The sequence below is a fragment of the Lasiodiplodia theobromae genome (genome assembly GCF_012971845.1).
Source record: "Lasiodiplodia theobromae strain AM2As chromosome Unknown scaffold_62, whole genome shotgun sequence".
Classification (NCBI taxonomy): Eukaryota; Fungi; Ascomycota; class Dothideomycetes; order Botryosphaeriales; family Botryosphaeriaceae; genus Lasiodiplodia; species Lasiodiplodia theobromae.
This window is the reverse complement of record NW_023336544.1, coordinates 69,820-86,785: the sequence shown is the minus strand read 5'-3', so window position 1 is coordinate 86,785 and position 16,966 is coordinate 69,820. Positions and strand designations below refer to the sequence as shown.

At 57.0% G+C, this 16,966-nt stretch overlaps 7 protein-coding genes across 7 annotated transcripts; 3 read left to right on the top strand and 4 right to left on the bottom strand.

Moving 5' to 3' along the window:
• Positions 1–21: 21 nt before the first annotated feature.
• LTHEOB_12388 (Protein phosphatase pp2a regulatory subunit a) lies at positions 22–2,324 on the bottom strand (the record flags this gene model as incomplete). Its single annotated transcript, XM_035509249.1, has 9 exons — positions 22–360; positions 416–753; positions 821–921; positions 975–1,119; positions 1,170–1,284; positions 1,341–1,835; positions 1,888–2,039; positions 2,098–2,203; positions 2,262–2,324. The coding sequence occupies 9 exons, from the start codon at positions 2,322–2,324 to the stop codon at positions 22–24; spliced, it is 1,854 nt and encodes a 617-aa protein (XP_035364657.1).
• Positions 2,325–2,880: 556 nt separating this feature from the next.
• LTHEOB_12387 (Phenylalanyl-tRNA beta subunit protein) lies at positions 2,881–3,346 on the top strand (the record flags this gene model as incomplete). Its single annotated transcript, XM_035509248.1, has 4 exons — positions 2,881–2,933; positions 3,077–3,117; positions 3,173–3,192; positions 3,242–3,346. 4 exons carry the CDS (start codon positions 2,881–2,883, stop codon positions 3,344–3,346), a joined length of 219 nt encoding a protein of 72 aa, XP_035364656.1.
• A 33-nt stretch (positions 3,347–3,379) lies between these two features.
• On the top strand, positions 3,380–5,093 carry LTHEOB_12386 (Phenylalanyl-tRNA beta subunit protein; the record flags this gene model as incomplete). The annotated part of the gene is made up of 3 exons (XM_035509247.1): positions 3,380–4,814; positions 4,872–4,989; positions 5,048–5,093. The coding sequence occupies 3 exons, from the start codon at positions 3,380–3,382 to the stop codon at positions 5,091–5,093; spliced, it is 1,599 nt and encodes a 532-aa protein (XP_035364655.1).
• A 586-nt stretch (positions 5,094–5,679) lies between these two features.
• Positions 5,680–8,109, bottom strand: LTHEOB_12385 (Zinc finger PHD-type protein; the record flags this gene model as incomplete). The annotated part of the gene is made up of 1 exon (XM_035509246.1): positions 5,680–8,109. One exon carries the CDS (start codon positions 8,107–8,109, stop codon positions 5,680–5,682), a length of 2,430 nt encoding a protein of 809 aa, XP_035364654.1.
• A 543-nt stretch (positions 8,110–8,652) lies between these two features.
• LTHEOB_12384 (Mage protein) lies at positions 8,653–9,770 on the bottom strand (the record flags this gene model as incomplete). Its single annotated transcript, XM_035509245.1, has 4 exons — positions 8,653–9,254; positions 9,308–9,436; positions 9,492–9,693; positions 9,744–9,770. The coding sequence occupies 4 exons, from the start codon at positions 9,768–9,770 to the stop codon at positions 8,653–8,655; spliced, it is 960 nt and encodes a 319-aa protein (XP_035364653.1).
• A 269-nt stretch (positions 9,771–10,039) lies between these two features.
• On the top strand, positions 10,040–11,377 carry LTHEOB_12383 (Chalcone isomerase subgroup protein; the record flags this gene model as incomplete). Its single annotated transcript, XM_035509244.1, has 1 exon — positions 10,040–11,377. The coding sequence occupies one exon, from the start codon at positions 10,040–10,042 to the stop codon at positions 11,375–11,377; it is 1,338 nt and encodes a 445-aa protein (XP_035364652.1).
• A 1,869-nt stretch (positions 11,378–13,246) lies between these two features.
• Positions 13,247–14,093, bottom strand: LTHEOB_12382 (Extracellular serine-threonine rich protein; the record flags this gene model as incomplete). Its single annotated transcript, XM_035509243.1, has 2 exons — positions 13,247–13,379; positions 13,432–14,093. The coding sequence occupies 2 exons, from the start codon at positions 14,091–14,093 to the stop codon at positions 13,247–13,249; spliced, it is 795 nt and encodes a 264-aa protein (XP_035364651.1).
• Between the last annotated feature and the right edge of the window lie 2,873 nt (positions 14,094–16,966).

Below are 16,966 nucleotides of genomic sequence, written 5' to 3'. Positions count from 1 at the left end.
TACACTGCGATCTCGCTAGATCTAGGGCTCCGTGTGCATGGCATCCGTGAAGCTATTCGCCGCAGTCGTGGCAAAGTACCGCACGTCGACGTCGTCATCCTGCTGCAGCTTCTCCAGGTTGGGCAGGATCGAGTTCTGAATGAGGTCGAGTCCGCGTTGCGAGCCCTCGGGAGACGTGCCCGCCTTCTCGATCTCGACAATCGTACCCGTCTCCGGCAGACGCTTAAGCACATTGATGAGAACCTCGTACGACTTGGCCACGTTGAAGCGGATGTTGGGAATGCGGTCATCGACAAGCTTCTCCATCATGGGCAAGATAGAGGCCTCGATGACGTTCAGACTTAATGCGGGCGCGAGCGTCTACAGCCTTGTATTAGAATACTGCCATGCACCCAAAGCAGCCGGGGGAACTTACGGAGATGGCAAAGCAAGTCGTCATGCGGTAGAGATAGTTCGGGTGAGCACCCATGGCCATAACCTTAGGCACAATAGCCTCGTTCGCCCAATCGACGCCAAACACCTCGGTAAGCTTCTTAAGGTTCTGGGTAGAAGCCTCACGGATCGAGAAGACAGTGTCGCCGAGCCAGCTCATGCATAGGCTGCTAAGCTTCTCATCGAAGAACTTCACGCCGAGCTGGCTAGCAAGGAGAGGCACGTATTCGATGATGGCAAGGCGCACACGCCACTGCTTGTCTTCTGCCAGCTGAACAATAGCGGGGAGAAGGGATTGAGAAAGAAGTTCGATGCCGATGACTAATGGCGCCACTGTTAGGAATCGCAGGCATGCTCTCATTGCGTGGGCATTTCTCCGAGAACTCACCATCGTTGACTTGCTCAAGCTTCGAGATGATGTTAAGACGAACGTCGGGGAACTCGTCCTTCAGCATCTGGAGGAACATCGGAAGCAGGTGCGTAATGGTCCTATAGCGGTTCAGCGAGTGAGGATCAGGCAATTTCGCGGGCATGGTGCTTACTCGTCCTTGCCGAGAATGGGTGCAAGGCCGCTGATCTGGGTGCCCAGAGCAGCGCGAACGTGCTGAGACTGGTCGGAGACCAACTCCTCGATGTTCGGCATAACCTCCTGGAGAAGAGTCTCCTTGGGAAGGAGTCTGCAGAAGCCTAGTTTAAAATTAGCGCCGAACTTCAATCGTAGTCTGAGCCATTCATACCAGGGATCTGTCCTGCAATAGCACTCCGCACCTCTGCTTCAGTGTCCTTCACAAGCTTGACAAAGGCAGGAACAAGGTCCCTTGTGATAAGCTCCTCCTCCACGGCCTTTGCAATCTGTAGCGCCAGTTGGTCAGCATTTGGCCGTCTTTTTGCTGGCACAAATTCGGTACCTTCTCAAAGCGGTCCGCGACCATGTATCTAACTCTCCAGCTCTTGTCCTCGAAGAGATGCCTCAGCGCCGTAAGCAGAACTCCATGGCTCGTCTGCTCTTCCTTGGGGACAACCTCCGCAATGGCAATCAAAACGTCGACGGTCAAGAGCCTGACGCTGTCCTGGTCATCGGTGGTCAAGCGCTGGAAAAGCGGAATCATGTCTTCGATAACCGTCTGAGGGGGCATGCCGGCCTTCACGAACTTCGCCAGGTTGTTCGCGGCTTGCCTCCTAACCATGGGAGTGTCATCGTGGACAAGCTTGCCAAAGTGCTGCCTGAGGCTCTCCTGCGCCTGGGCGGATGCTCTGGGGTAGGGCTCCACGTAGAGACCGGTGGCGGAGATCTTAGACGTAAACCAGTCGGCGGTGGAGAGGCGGATGGTGAGGGGCACAAAGTACTCCTCGACCTGCTGCGGGTTGAGCTCCTGGCAGACCTTGTTGAGCGATTCAACGGCCTGTTCCTGGTCAGCGCGCTGGCGAGTGGCAATTGGGGCGGCTAAGACAGACCTTCTCCCTAACCAAGGGCTCCTCAATGCCGGCCAAGTTCTCGAGCGGCGAGATGAGCACGTGGCCGTACTCCGGGCCGCCGACGTACTCCACGAAGTTGCCAAGCTCCTCGCTCAGAGCGGTGAGGACCTCGTCCTCGTCCTCGACAGATTCTGCAGACGGTCATCAGCATGTGTGCGCGGGCCCCCGTTGGGAAGTCTTGCGACGCACCATCGAGGAAGGGTATCAACTCATCCCGCGTCCGCTCAGCTCCAAGGGCCAGGGCAATGGTCGACAGGCGGCGGATCGCGTTCAGTCGCAGCAGGACGTCATCGTGCTGCAGATAAAGCATCAGCCTGGGGAGCGCGTGGGGCGGTGCGAAGAAGGCGCGGTACCTTCAGCTCGTCAATGAGGACGGCGATGGGGTATAGCTCGTCGGACTGGTTAGGTTGGTCCATGGTGGAACACAGCGCGAGCGGGTCGGCGTCGGTAGGGAGCAGATGTGAGGGCGTGTGGTCGCGGATTCAGGACGGGGTGACGTCTGTTGTGCGGTGGTGCGCAGGGCGGTGGAAAGGGAGCGGGGAGGGCGGTGGCGGTCGGAGGAGGGTGTTCGAGCGATGAAAAGCGACCCGGCGTGTGTGTGGAGCCAGGCCTGGCTGTGTGGGAGGGGTGGTGGTTATGTTTGCGGCCGGTGTCTCTGGTCGAGTGTTGGTTGTTAGACAGACAAGGCGATTCGTGACGCACGGACACGGGCGCGGGGCGGAAGCTGTCGCGCATAGAGAAAATCCACAGCGTGATGACTCTTCCGCCGCCAACGCCATAAACGCCCGCCGCCCGCCAGCAGACAGCAGAGCGCCCGTCCAGACTGCACGCACCGCTGCATCGCCAATTCAGCCCTCCGCAAGCCCTCGTTTGCTGCTGCCCAAGCGCGCTTGCTAGCCGTGAGCCCGCGCACCTTCCTCACAACCACCCCACGTACACCAGAGCCCCACCGCGCGCCGCGATCGGGTCACGATGCCTACCATATCCGTGGATAAGGCTGAGCTCTTCAAGGCTCTCGGCAAGGAGTCAGTCAGCCCTACCCTGTCGCCCGCACCCGCCCAACTGCTGCAGCGAGCAATACATGGAACATACCGCAACCCGATGTCGGGCAGCGCTGGAGCAGCGTGCCGGCCATACCTGCGCGAGGACGAGTGCTGAGAAACTGCAGGTACACCACCGAGGAGTTTGATGAGCTGTGCTTCGAGTTCGGTATGCTGGCATTGGTTGTCCTCTGCTCTGAGAACGCGAACTGACCATACCGCAGGCATTGAGCTCGATGAGGACGTAAGGCCAATCCTCCCAATCCACGCAAACACCGGCTGAACCGCACCAGACCACCAATTCGAAGCGCCCCATCGTCGATGGCGTCGAGGAGCCGCCGCAGCTGAAGATCGAGATTCCCGCGAACAGGCATGCGCTGCCCCATTTCGACACATGAGAGAGCTGCCGGCTAACAGCCTGCAGATATGACATGCTGTGCTTCGAGGGCATCGCCCAGAACCTCAACATCTTCCTTGGCAGGCAAGCCGTTCCCAACTACAGATTAGTATCTCCCGCCGGCGGCGAGCTGCAGGTCATGAACGTGGACAAGGAGACGGCAAGGATAAGACCGCTCGTTTCGTGCGCCATTCTGCGCAACATCACCTTCACCAAGGACCGCTACGAGTCTTTCATCGCCCTCCAGGACAAGCTCCACCAGAACCTTGCGAGACAGAGGACGCTTGTCTCTATCGGAACCCACGATTTGGACACCATCCAGGGCCCCTTCAGCTACGAGGCACACGCTCCGGAGGACATCAAGTTCGTGCCGTTGAACCAGGAGAAGGAGATGAACGCGAAGGAACTGATGGAGTTCTACGATAAGGACAAGCACCTTGGACGCTACCTGCACATCATTCGGGACTCGCCCGTCTACCCTGTCATCTACGACGCCAACCGCACCGTTCTTTCTCTGCCTCCCATCATCAACGGCAACCACTCGAAGATCACCGTGGACACCAAGAACGTCCTCATCGAGATTACTGCTCTCGACAAGACCAAGGTCGAGATCGTGAACCACATCGTCTGTGCCATGTTCAGCATCTACTGCGATGAGCCTTACACCGTCGAGCCGGTCAAGGTCGTCTCTCCTCACAACGGCGAGACCCGCGAGTCGCCAGATCTCACTCCTCGCCAGATGCAGGCCGAGATCGACTACCTCAACCAGGTCTGCGGTCTGAACCTGACCCCCGAGGAGCAGTGCAAGCTGCTTCAGCGCATGTCGCTCCAGGCTACTCCATCGAAGAGCTCGCCCAAGCACCTCGACGTCGCGGTTCCTGTCACTCGCGCCGATGTTCTGCACCAGTGCGATATTATGGAGGATCTTGCCATCGGTTATGGCTTCAACAAGCTGCCTCGTGAATACCCTAACAAGAGCGCGGCTGTTGCAGCACCACTGAAGATCAACAAGCTTGCTGATATCGTGCGTTCGGAAGCCGCCATGGCCGGATGGTCGGAGGTCATGCCGCTCATCCTCTGCTCTCACGACGAGAACTTTGCGTGGTTGAACCGCAAGGATGATGGCAACACCTGCGTCCGTCTGCAGAACCCCAAGACCCTGGAGTACCAGATTGTCCGCACTTCGCTGTTGCCCGGTCTTCTCAAGACGATTCGTGAGAACAAGCACCACAGCGTGCCCATCAAGATTTTCGAGGTCAGCGATGTCGCCTTCAAGGACCTGTCGCTGGAGCGCAAGAGCCGCAACGAGCGCCACTTCGCCGCTGCCTGGTACGGCAAGACCTCCGGTTTCGAAGTCGTCCACGGTCTGCTTGACCGTGTCATGCTGATGCTCCGGAGCGCCTTCATCACGCACGAGGACGCGCTCAAGAACGACAAGCTCGGGGGCTACTGGATTGAGGAGGTCGATGGTATGTTTATTGATTGATTTTGATCAGATTGCTCGAAACTAACTGCATCGTCACCAGACCCGACCTTCTTCAAGGGCCACGCGGCAGCTATCAAGCTCCGTCTCAACGGCACCATCCACAACATTGGTGTCTTCGGTGTCCTGCACCCGACTGTGCTTAAGAACTATGAGCTTCCGTAAGTTTCCCTGCCGTAAGCCCCATCAAATCTGGTCTTCCTAACAAGTCAAATCTAGCTTCCCGACCACCGCGCTGGAGCTCAACCTCGAGATCTTCTTGTAGAGGAACGAAAATTGGACCAGACGTGCAATGTCTCGAATGTAAAACGAAAAATGAAAGACATGACTGGTGGCGTGTAGATCCCTAAAAGCTTCTCCCTGGGATGGTTAGCGTCAGTGGCAGCATCACGATAGACAAAAAGAAAAGGCAGAGACAAAATGATGAAGAAACGTTCGAGAATATATGCGCTTCCGGAAATCGATGTGATTTACTGATCAGCTCGGACAAGAGACATGTCGACTAGATGCTAATCCCGAATGCCGAACGGGATCAAGTTTTCGAAGTGGAGAGTAGACTTTGAGACTAGCTCGTAGGCCGTGAAAACTGGAACTTTTCCCCCTTCCCATTCAGCAAACGCCGCCCATCACTAAGAATGACTCTTTCGGGCTCCCCCCTTTTGTTGTAATGGCTCCGATACGCCGTAGTTCCGTTTGCCTGCCGATATTTCCCGTTCATTACCAGCCCTGAGAAGGGGAGGAAAAAGCAAAAAGAGAAACGCCTTCCAAGATGCACTTTCTGTACGAGGAAGAAAATAAGAAAGAATATAGTAAAAGACGTGAAGTAGTCGAGGTCCTTCCAACGGTTCGACTTAGTCCAACACCTCCACCCACCCTTCTTTCTCTCCATCCTCTGCAACGATAGCACCGTCACTACCCTGCGCCTTCCTCTCCTTCCGCAAGCCCACCAGGGCGCGGTGCCGAATCTCTCGCTCATCGGCCATCAGGTCCTGCAGCGCGTTCTTGGCGACGCTGCTCTCGAACGAGACGTCGTACTGGGCGATCTTGACCCACTGCGTGTGACGCTGGCAGCGCTTCTTCAAGCAGACATCAGGCGGCGCCAGCAGGTCGGGGAGGAGCTCCTGCTTTCTGGCGTCCTCAACGCCACTGCCGTTTACTCCCGTTCCATTGACATGCGCGCCGTCTTCGGCGGCATCTCGCATCTCGACGTCGTCCTTGTCCTGATCTTCCGGCTCGGCGTCGAGAGTGCCCTGCCGGTAGCAGGCCCTGCCTTTCGGCGTCGCGCGCCAAAGCGCGAACTCGCCTTCGCTCCAGTTAAGACGCGAGTCGTAACCACAGATGTCCTTGGGCTTGACACCTTCACGTTCCGCCACCACGTTCACCTGTTCCCGTACCATAGAGACGAAGCGCTCACGGTCTTTGAGAAGCTTGAGGCGCTTGGTCAAGTCCTCGGTCTCTTTCTCAATTTCGGCAACGCGAGCAGCATCAGGGCCAGACAAGGGCGCTTCTTGGTTGAAAGTCGGTGATGTAGGGGACGCAGTGGCAGGCGGACTAAGCATGCTGTTACCCAGATCCTTGAAATGGTTGACATCTCGAGCTGAAAGTGTCAACGCTTTAAGGTCGCGAGCAGACACGGTGCCACCACGCGGCCCAGATGGGCCATCTTCCTCTGTGTCCTCTCCGTCGAGGACACCGTCGGTATGATTTGTCTTTCGTCGCTCGCGTCTTGGCTTCTGAGAGTTCGAGGCTGTCCCGGCTTGACTGCGCAGGTTTGCAGCGAGTGACTGAAAGAACAGCCTCCCACACTCGTCCGAGCAATACTTGCTTTGCTCGTCTCGCCTTGCTGGACGCCTGCACCCGTCGCGCCGGCACATGCGCTTCCATGTTGTGCGACCTTCGCCCGCCTCTGTACACCTCGGACAGAAATACTTCTCGATCAGGTCACCGTCCGACTCTTTGACATTCACACACTTTCCGTGGTACCAGTCTTGGCAACTTCCATCGCAAGCAATCATCCACGTGTGGTTATCCCCCTTGCGACATATGCAGTATATTCCATCGTCCGAGCCCGATTCATCGTCGTCGTCTTCGTCGGCGGTTTGGTGCGGAGGCGGCGAGGAGTGTGGTGCTGGCGAGCTTCCGGCTACTGGAGTGCCGGTTGCAGACTTTTTAGACCCTTTCGTTTTCGTAGCTTTCGCAGAGGGCGTGGGAGATGGTCTACCTTGGTCGTCATCGACCTTTCGCTTCTTGTTGGCCGATCTTGGGCCGCTGCTACCCTTCTTTTTGACCTTGCTGTCGACGAGTCTTCGCTTCTTCGGCACAGTCGGGCCGGTGGGGGCGGGGTCCATCGTGAGCGTTGTCGATGGTGTTGCAGTGGAAGCCTCCCGGCTCACTCCGCGTAGGCCGTGTTCGTTCCTGGCGCTGGCGACTGCCTTGAGAGTTTCTACTTCGAGAGTGTCACCGCCCTGCTCGGTCTTGAGTGCGGCTTGTGCGGGTGTGGGCTCCCGAGATGTCGCCGGTGGCTCGAGCTTGACTTGCGGAGTAGGTGAATGGGATGGCGCTTGGAAGACGGGTATATCGGCGGGGAAGCTTGATGGTGACGGGGCTCTTATTTGAGCAGTCGTGGGCTCTTCGCGCGCATAATCCGGTTCGCGATTTTGTGCCATAGCATTTGGGGATTCCTCGCCGGCGCCAGACGAATCCACTTTTGGCGTGGAGACGATCTGCGACGCGTCGTGTCCGTATGGATTATCCTGAGGCTGTTGTGACTGACTGCTCTGTCTTCTCTCAGGAATGCTTTCTAGAGTGTGGATGGGTGGGAGAATATGCGGATTTGATGACATGGATATCAGCGATTGTCTCCGCTGTTCCTCGGGTGACTTCGATCGATGGTGATATTGCTCCAGCGATGGTGAGTGCTGTTCCGGAGGAGCATCAACCGACGGGGGCTCAACAGGAACAGCTAGAGAACCGTAACTACTTGCTCGGCGCGCTTCCGGGTAGTTCCCCGACTGGGCCTCTTGTTCATCGTTTGCGGATTGGGGATATGTAGGAGCGTGTGCGAAGCTATTGCGTGGCGACGGATCGCTTTGCGCGAGGCCAGTCAGCGCGTCGGCTGCTTCATAAAGCGCGTTGGAAGCATTCTCGGGTTTGGATGTGTTCGCTGGCGCTGGCGCACCAGAAGTAGGGGCGGGCGGGGCGTGAGTCGCTTCCGAGGATTCGGGTTTCGGGCTTGAAGGTTCAGAGGCGGGATTCAACAGCGCGGAGAGTTTGAAGCTCATGATTGCAGCGGCGCGCAGCAAGAGCAATGGCGACGCGTGTTTGATATTTGCGAGTAGCCTATACAGCTCGAGGGCGCATGGCGGTGTGCTCGCGGTCACAGCTCTCGGGGAATCGGGAGCGCGTAATGGAGATGGCGAAGCGGAGAACGGATGGGGACCGTCGAGAAGGCGCGGCGGGTTGGAGATGATCGGCGGCGAGTCAGTTCCGCGCGCTTTCCCCAGCCCTCGCAAACGGGTCTTGGCGCGATTCCAAATACGTCATAACGCCATACGCTTCTCTCATATGCTGTGGCACATCGACTTCACTACTGTATTCTAGCTGTACGCTAAGCAGTAAGATACCCCGCTCCGCTCGGATTGATTCCATCTGGCCCGGTGGTTACACGCAACGTCGATCTCTCAATACTTTACTCGGTTCTATCACTGGCTACCACTACATGTGCGAGGAGGTGATAATAACATTTCTCAGAAGAGCGCCTTTCCATGATTCCAAACGCCCTACGCCATCCGTGACGGACAAAACTTTGCTCCATAGAGCCCTATTTACTCCTCATCCGTCTCCTGTGGCTCGCCATCTTGTGGTTCTTGTCGTCTCTGCCGTCCCCGCCCTCTACCGGTCCCAGTCTGATCCTCGGAACTGGCTTGTCCGATATTCTTGGACGCTTCATTAGCGCGCGCGTTCTGCAGGCTGCGCTCAATCTTGCGGTCCAGCTCAGCTGTCCTGTTGTCGTGGTACACGGTCTGCACCATGCCCGCCACTCCTCTTTCTCCGATCTCCACCTTTCCCCGCCCGGCGACAACCCACTCTCTAATCTCTTCACCACTCGAGCTATCCGTGATGAGCTTGATGTACCCATCCTTCTTCATTCGGGCAAGTAGTTTCTCCGTTGAGCCAACCGGGGTCGTCTGGTCTGCGTTGGTCCGCTTTAGATATCTCTCGAGCTTCGCTTCCGGCATCCTTCCACCTCCAAGTGTTATGCATGCTACCACAAAAGTGTAAAGTCCGATGTATGCACTCTCTTCAGAAAAGGTAGGAACTTTTGGCGGGGGGATGATGTCCCAGCCTCGATACTTCTCCGGCAAGGTGTTCGTGAGGACCCACGAAGTCGTCGTGGTGTTTTGCCTTTCCGTTCTCTCTGCAGCCTCTGCAGATTTATTAGATATTACAATTCATGAGAAAGACAAGGATAGACCATACTCTGGCGTCCTTTGATGGTGTGGTTTTCCGTCTTTGGTAGCTCCGTCATCTCCATTCCGAATACCGCATTAAGCTTCAAATTTGCCTCGGCAAAGACGTTTTTGAATTGTCTTCCTTGCAACCCCAGCACTGCAATTCTAAATGTCAGCTTCCCGGAATTTCAGGGCCGCTACAACGCTTCTACCTTTTGCACTGATATCTGCTCGGCGAATGGGAATCCTGGCGTACTCGCATGCCAGTGCCATCCTCACCAGCTTCTTGGCCATTTGTTGCAGTTGCTGTTCGCCTTGAGTGGATGGATCGTCATCTTCCACGTCGGATACTGGAGACTCGCGGCGGCGTTGTGTAGGTGTATGTTCTTCGTCCGAGGCGTCTTCTGCGACCGGCTGCACAGTATGAGTGAGGGAGCATGCGCAAAGGACGTTTCGTTACTTACTGCGCGCCGTTTGCGCACCAGAGGCATGTTGGCGGCGTGTAGAATTGCGAGCGCAGACTATGGAGTGGAGACAATTTGACGCGGGTCGCGGGAAGACGCGTCGCGTCGTTTGTCGCAAAAGGCAGGAGCGGCCACGACTATCCGGGCGGCGGGGTCCGGAGATCAGGTTCTGGCGCTGACAAGGGCAAGTACATCATGGATCGTCGAACCACCGGCCACAGAGCTCCCCACATCTTCACCCCCGGATCTCTGGCCACCTCCTCAGCAACCGAATCTCTCAGTAGAAGCCTCCGACAATGTCGCTCAACTTGACTGCTCGAAATCTCTCACGACTACGCGCTCTCCGTGGCCTTACTCAGACACGCCAACCGTCTTCTCTGCTCCGCGCCGCACCCGCATGCCAGTCCATTCGCTACAACTCCGCACGCACACCCTCGCGTAACTCGAATGATGACCTTTTGGAGCTTGAGAGCCTCCTAGATAAAGGCCGCAGCTACTCGTCCCGCCACAAATCCCGGGCCGCGGAGGAGCACGACTTCGACCATGTAAACCCGCTTGACCCGATTGCCGTCCACCGCGCCGAAGCCGCCCGTCGTGCATACTACTCCAGACGTCGAAACTATGCCGCATTGGGTTGTCTGATTAGCATCCTAGTTCCTATTGTGGTTGTTTACAACATCGACTTGGAAGAATTCCAGAAGAAAATCTCGGAGAGGACGGATACGCCGTCGAACGTGGCTCAGGAATTCCAAGGGAAGAAGGTTGTGCTTACGCCCGGTAGTGAAAAGCTTCGGGCAATAGGCGACGAAGTCATTGAATTAGTAGAGACGGGGACAAGCAGCGTACCGGTTTTCCCCAAAACCATCAGGCTACCCACAGCAGATGGCGATGCTGGCGCATCGAAGGCAGAGAAGGACACCGAGTACACGCTACTTGGGCTTGGCATCCGAACTGTATCGTTCCTGAACATACAGGTTTACGTCGTCGGATTGTACGTCGAGACTTCGGCACTGCCCAGATTGCAGGCTGCGCTCATCAAGGAGGTCAACCCCATGGCTTCTGCTCTGATTCCCGGGGAGAAGGACCAACTTCGCAAGAGTCTCGTGGATCCGGCAGACTCGAACGCTATTTGGGATTCGTTGTTGAGAAACCCTCAATTGAGGGTTAACATGGCCTTCCGTATCGTTCCTACCCGCGACACCAATTTTGCGCATTTGCGCGATGGACTGGTTCGTGGAATCAGCAAGCGCATGCAGGAAGCAAATATTGCCGCACAGCAGGCAAAAACCGAGCCTGAATTCAACGACGAGGCCTTTGGCCAGGCAATGAAGGATTTCAAGGCACTGTTCAACTCGCGTGGAAAGGCTGGCAAGGGGTCAGTGTTGCTGCTCAGGAGAGATGCTAAGGGCGCCCTCGAGATGTTCTACCAGGCCACCAGTGGTAAGAATGGAGGAAAGATGGGACCGCTGGAAACACTGGGCACCGTGAATGATGAGAGGCTGACCAGGCTATCGTGGCTGCTGTATCTGGGCGGCAAGAACGTGAGCAGCGAGGATGCAAGGAAGAGTGTCGTTGATGGCTGTCTCGATCTGGTGGAGCGGCCTATTGGAACGGTTGAGACGAGGGTAGAGTGAGAACTCAAGCGGGGCATCGAAAGAACGGCGTTTATGGTCAAGGCCGGGGTCATTGTGAGTGACATATCCACTCCATCTATGTACATTAACTGTTTCGCGAGACGAACTGGCTTTCCCACAGCTTCTAATTATCGGCTTTGGGGCTCTCTCATATCTCACAGCAATGAATAATTGCCAGCAATGTCTTCCTCCGAGTTGACTTCCGATTCATCGATGAAGTTCAAGAGGGCACAACATGCTTGCCGCTGGTCTATCGTGATACACCATGCAAAACTGATCACGATGCCCACTTCCCTCAAGCAGCATTCATATTAATTTAAGCACAGCTTTACCTGAGATATCAGGCCGCCCACACATGCCTCCATGACAGAATATTGGGTTCTTTTGATGTCCATAAGCTTTCATCCCATACCCGATTGGGCGCTTCCGCCGTCACATTTAACCTTGTCTCAATATTCCTCCATCCACCACAAACTTTGGCGCCTCTACCATGCACTGGCGTAATTCCCGCCGCTTTTACGCAGCATGGTGGCCAAACGAGTGGGTAAGCACGACATGACAACTGCGGAAGGCTGCAGCAGTTGCTGAAAGATAATCCAAACGAAGAGCGTGGACGAGTTGGTTCCGCAGAGCGCCTAAATCGATTGTGACTCGCAGCCTTACATGCAGCGATCCAGAATTTGAATGGTCACACAGCCTGCAAAGGCTATCACCCGCCCCTGCACCGACTGGGCAGTCGATGAGCGCCCAGAAAAAAGTAATGTGCCTGACAAGCTTGAATGAGCCGCAGAAGAAGCAAAAAACGCAAGGGACGCAAGAGATGGCCTCATCCCCCTTTCCACTTCACACCGCAACGGCATTTCGCTATCTGAAACGAGAAGAGATCAAACGCAAACACGTTCGTGCGCGGGCAAGCGTGGGCAAATTTTAAAGTTAGGGGGATGTGAGGCGCGAGAGAGCTTGTGCACGGGTGGCGGTCTAAAGTTTATGTGAGCGACATCAGAACGTCGCTTGAGAAGAAACAACCGCGCGCCAGACCGGTGGTCGTACCAATTGGCGAAGAACAATTGCATTGTCGTTTCGTGCGGGTGGGCAATCGCATTTCTGTCGTCTTCACATGTAGTACATATAAAGTTGTGCCCCCCAATGATCCCGGGGTCCGTCGTTTGGCGTTTTGCAGATCAGACGTAGAGTGTGCGAGGAGCGAGTGACATGCAGCTCGGAGGTGCCTGAGGGCCGGGTCAGGCAGCCCTCGGCGCCGAGTTGTTTCAAGCGTACAACGTCGAACAAACGCAGAAAGAGAAACAAATACATGAGCTGAGCTGCAAGGTTGAAATATGGATATTAGAGGGCTATTTGTGCAATGGGAGCACACAATGCGTTCAACGGGCCGGACCTGTCAGTCTCCGAAACTTCCAGAATGATGGCCGTACTGCACTGCTGCTGCGAAAGCAAAATTTGCAGGCATGCGAGCGAAGTGCCGCCATAATCCGTTTTAGCTCAATTGATTGCACAGTCAAGTACCAATTCACACAAAACACTGAGCAGAGGTTGCAGATTGTAAAAAAGGCCGATTAAGCCTCAAAACTTCATTCCAACTATCCACACATCCCCTTTCGCGTGAGACCCGCCGCGCGTTTCAAAAACATGGATATTGTACGACGGCGCCCTCCGCCCGTTCAAGAAATTAGAAGCTGTACAATAGAACTGTTGTCCCAGCCCCAAAAAGTTTGTATCCCGAGAAGTGCAAAAATGATACCCCGCGCCTCATGATGCAAGAATAAGCCATAGCCTTTTCAGCCAATGGTGTCCCCGGATTAGGGGGATCATTGACGGAAGGCTTTAGTTGGAAAAGATGACTTAATGCATTTACAGGAAGAAAGCGGCGATGGCACCAACACCGGCGAACGCACCAGCAGCGTTCATAGCGTTGGCAGCGCCGGTGTAAGAGGGAGGAGTGGCAACGGGGGTGCCAGCAGGGCTGGTGGGGGTAACCGGGACACTGCAGCTTGTTAGCATCCAAGTTCCTGATGGTTGAGAGCATGGCAACTTACCCAGGGGTGCCGGCAACGGGGGCGGAAGCGTAGGGGCCACCAGTGGGGTACGGGACGTAGCCAGTACCAGCCGGGGCGGAAGAAGGAACACCTGGGGTAATGTAAACAGTGCTGGTCGAGATGATGGGTTCACAGGTGTTAGTAGACGAACCGGCGGCCGGGGCGCTCGGGCTAGGGACAGAGCCCTCGACGCCAGACGAAGCGGGGGCGGAGGGAGCGCCGTAGGCGGGGGTACCAGCCGGGGGAGCACCGCCCTCAGGAGTGCCGGCAGCCGGGGCCGAGGGAGTACCAGCGGGAGCGCCGGGGGTCTCGGTGGCAGTGACCGGGCAGATGGTGGTCGAGATGGCGACGGTCTGGGTGACAACGCCCTCAGAGCCAGAGGAGACGATGGTCGAGTAGATGGTCGAGGTCGACGACTGGGCCGGGGCAGAGGGGGCGGAGGTCACGCCCTCAACCTCAGAGGAGGCGGGGACGGAAGCCTCGGGGGTGCCGTAGGCCGGGGCCGAGGGGACGGCGGTGGCGGCGGAGCTGGCCGGGCAGTTGGTGACCTCGGGGCCGCAGGAGGTGATGGTGACCTCCTCGGTCTGGTAGACGGTCTTGTCGGGGTTGGGGGCGGCCAGGGCGGCGGCGCCGAAGATAGCAGCAACGGTGAAGGCCTTCATTTTGACGGTGGAAGTTGGTTGGAAAGAAACGGTAAGGTGGGCGCTCGGTTGGTGGAAGAGAGTGAAGTTCTCGAAAGAATGGACGACCGAAGTCAAGAGTTGATTATTGTCGTAGGACTGTGAGCTTGGAGCGTGGAGAGGAAAGAGAGACTTCCAGCGGACGGCGCAGAGCTTGTATATGTGGGCGGGAGATTACTGAGAGCCGGTAGCGCGGACCGTCAGCGGTGCTAGGCCGCCGCCCAGCAGATCGCCGAAGGGCACAGGCAGTGGGCTGTTCCCCTGGCGCCAGCCTGAACTGAGCAGGTCGTCCGCCAGGGCCCCCTCGTATCGGACCTGTCACCCCGGTCCCGCCGGGGCCAACAGCGGCAGGGCCAGCGGTCCGCCCAGCGCCTGTCGACGCCGCCATCGGCCGTCGTGTGAGCATGAGAAACAACGGGCGCCAGCGGGAGGGGCTCTGCGCGCTCACTGGCTCAGGGGCGCCGGGACGCCGTACAGACGCCGCGCGACGGGTTGCCGCTGGCGCGGCCGGGGCGCGCTGATTCGCCGCGTGCATCGGGTTCCTGCATGGCTGTGGGCTGCGTGGAGGGCGGTGACGGCGCTACTAGCGTCAGGGGCAGCGCTTGGCGGGTGTTGCTTGTTTCTCGCTGCAGGCGAATGTCGGCCCCCAGCGCCCGGTTAATGCTGATGCTCGCCGTGCTCCACGCCGCTCTTCCTCGCGCAGCCGCCGGCGCCCATCCCACTCGCCGGCTTTTTTACGCTTATTTCCCTCCGCAGGGCCTGCGTTGGCGGCGGCGCCAACGCTGCGTTTCACCATCGGTGGAGATCTTCATATAAACTGGGGCCGCGCAAGGCTCAGCGCCCCGTCAGCTGCCTGTGGCCTAGCCCGTCGGCCATGTGCGCGTCCATGGAAAAAACGCTTCGAAACAGCGTCATCGAGCCTTGCGTGCTCGCCCTGGCCGCCGCGAAGCCCGCCAGTGCTCGCCGTCAGTGGCGCTGCCCGCGAGCAATTGGGCGCCGCTGCGCCGTGCGCTGACTCGCGCCCGTCGTCCACGCCGCCTTCATTTCCCGCCGGCGAATGGCTCCGTCGAAAGGCGGGGGTCCTATCGATATGACGGCCGCGCCGCACCAGCAGCCACAATTCGAGAATCCCGGAAGTGTTTCCCTCTCCTGACTCCTTACTCTGCACCCCAGTCGCCGCCCTCCTTGCGTATGACTCTGGCCGCCGAGTAGGGCCGGGATGATGTTTGCTCAGTGACGCTTCCAGTAGCAATGTCCGGCGTGCCCTCTGCGCCTCAATTTCAGCCATAACCGTTCGAGCAGCCACGCGCTTGGCCACGCGCCGGCCAGTGTTGGCAGTCGATCCATCCGGCCTACCATCCAGCTTCGCCGAGATGAGCAATGATTTCATTCACCGACCGCATTCTGTTCTTGCCGGCGAACATCACTTCTTGCGCGAGGAAAGGGCTGTTGAAGATTGCGGGAGAATGGCGGGATGCACGCCATTGCACGGTGACGCGTTCTGGTTGCAGATTGCTGCCCGCATGAATCGGGTGCACCGTGTTTCGCGGGATGGGCGCTCGCCTTCCCCCATCGACCTTCTTCAAACCACTTCCACCTTCACGTCCCTCTTCGCGTAGGCCTCGCTACTTTCACTTTCCCCCAAGGGCCTTTTCTCGATCCTGCCTCTGCCGAGTGCATTTAAGATTCTGCTTGGCAACCCGCCTCAAACGCCACACGTCCCAACGCCGAAATGACACGGGCTTCCGCGATACGAACGAACCGCGATACCAGAGCCTCAGCGTGCTCGGGGCCAGTCTAGCCGAACCGATGGAGTCAAGCCGCGCCGACGGCTGCTGGTGCAGCATTGCTTAGCCACCGCGCAACGCTTCAGCACGACCAACAACGACAATCGCATCATCGTGAAATTGTTTTTCAAAAACGGACGACAACGGCCTTCACCGCTATATGGATGCGTTTCAGGTTCGACGCCAAGATTGCAGCAATATATTCACGGGCCAGACCGGTCATGGATCTCGCCTATTACGACTCAATGAAATTTACGCACTCTAACCTACTTTCACTCTCACCTATAAACAACGCAGAGTCCTCCAACGCGCGCATGGTGCCTCTGTGGAGCAGAACAATGCGCGCCGTTCTTGTGAAGAGCTATTCGTTGGCATGGTCGGGTATCGGCAGCTCAGGCCAAACACCAGTCAGGGGTTTAGGCTCTGCCAAGCATCGCAGCAGTTGTCGAAGATATGATTCTTTCGAGCAATCATTCTCATCACTCATTGTCTGTGGTCCAGATTAACGTTGTGCACAGGAAAACTAGTGTGCGGAGACAATCTCGTATCTAAGTGGCGACGCTTCGTATTGCGGCAGCTAGAGTCCTCTTCACGGTTGACCCGCCGATACGAGGCGATCCCCTCCTCACGAACTTTATCGTGAATCCCCTTCGGTACGGACGATCCTCGTATACAGACTCCACGGATCAGATGCGGTACGGGAGATCAGTGTGGACGGCGCACCGTGAAGCAGGGGCGCGATTTCAGTATAAAAAGACGATGTTTCTGCCAGTATGGTGGAGTTCCCGTCCGATGGACTTTCTCGAGAGGCGTCGCCGAAACCGGGATGTTGCTACGTTGGATTTTTGCCAAGATCCCGGGAAAGGAACTCGTTTTTAACTTCTATTACGTGCAGGCCATGCGCATCACTATGAGCAAAAGCGGAGCATTTCTTGAAAATGGAACCCTTCAAACCCAACCTTTGAGGCCCTTTGAATCCACCTACAAGAGTTGACAGGGAGCGATTTTTCTTGATTCGCCACTATCCATGCTTGTGCGAAATAGGGGAGGTGCTCTATGAACATCACC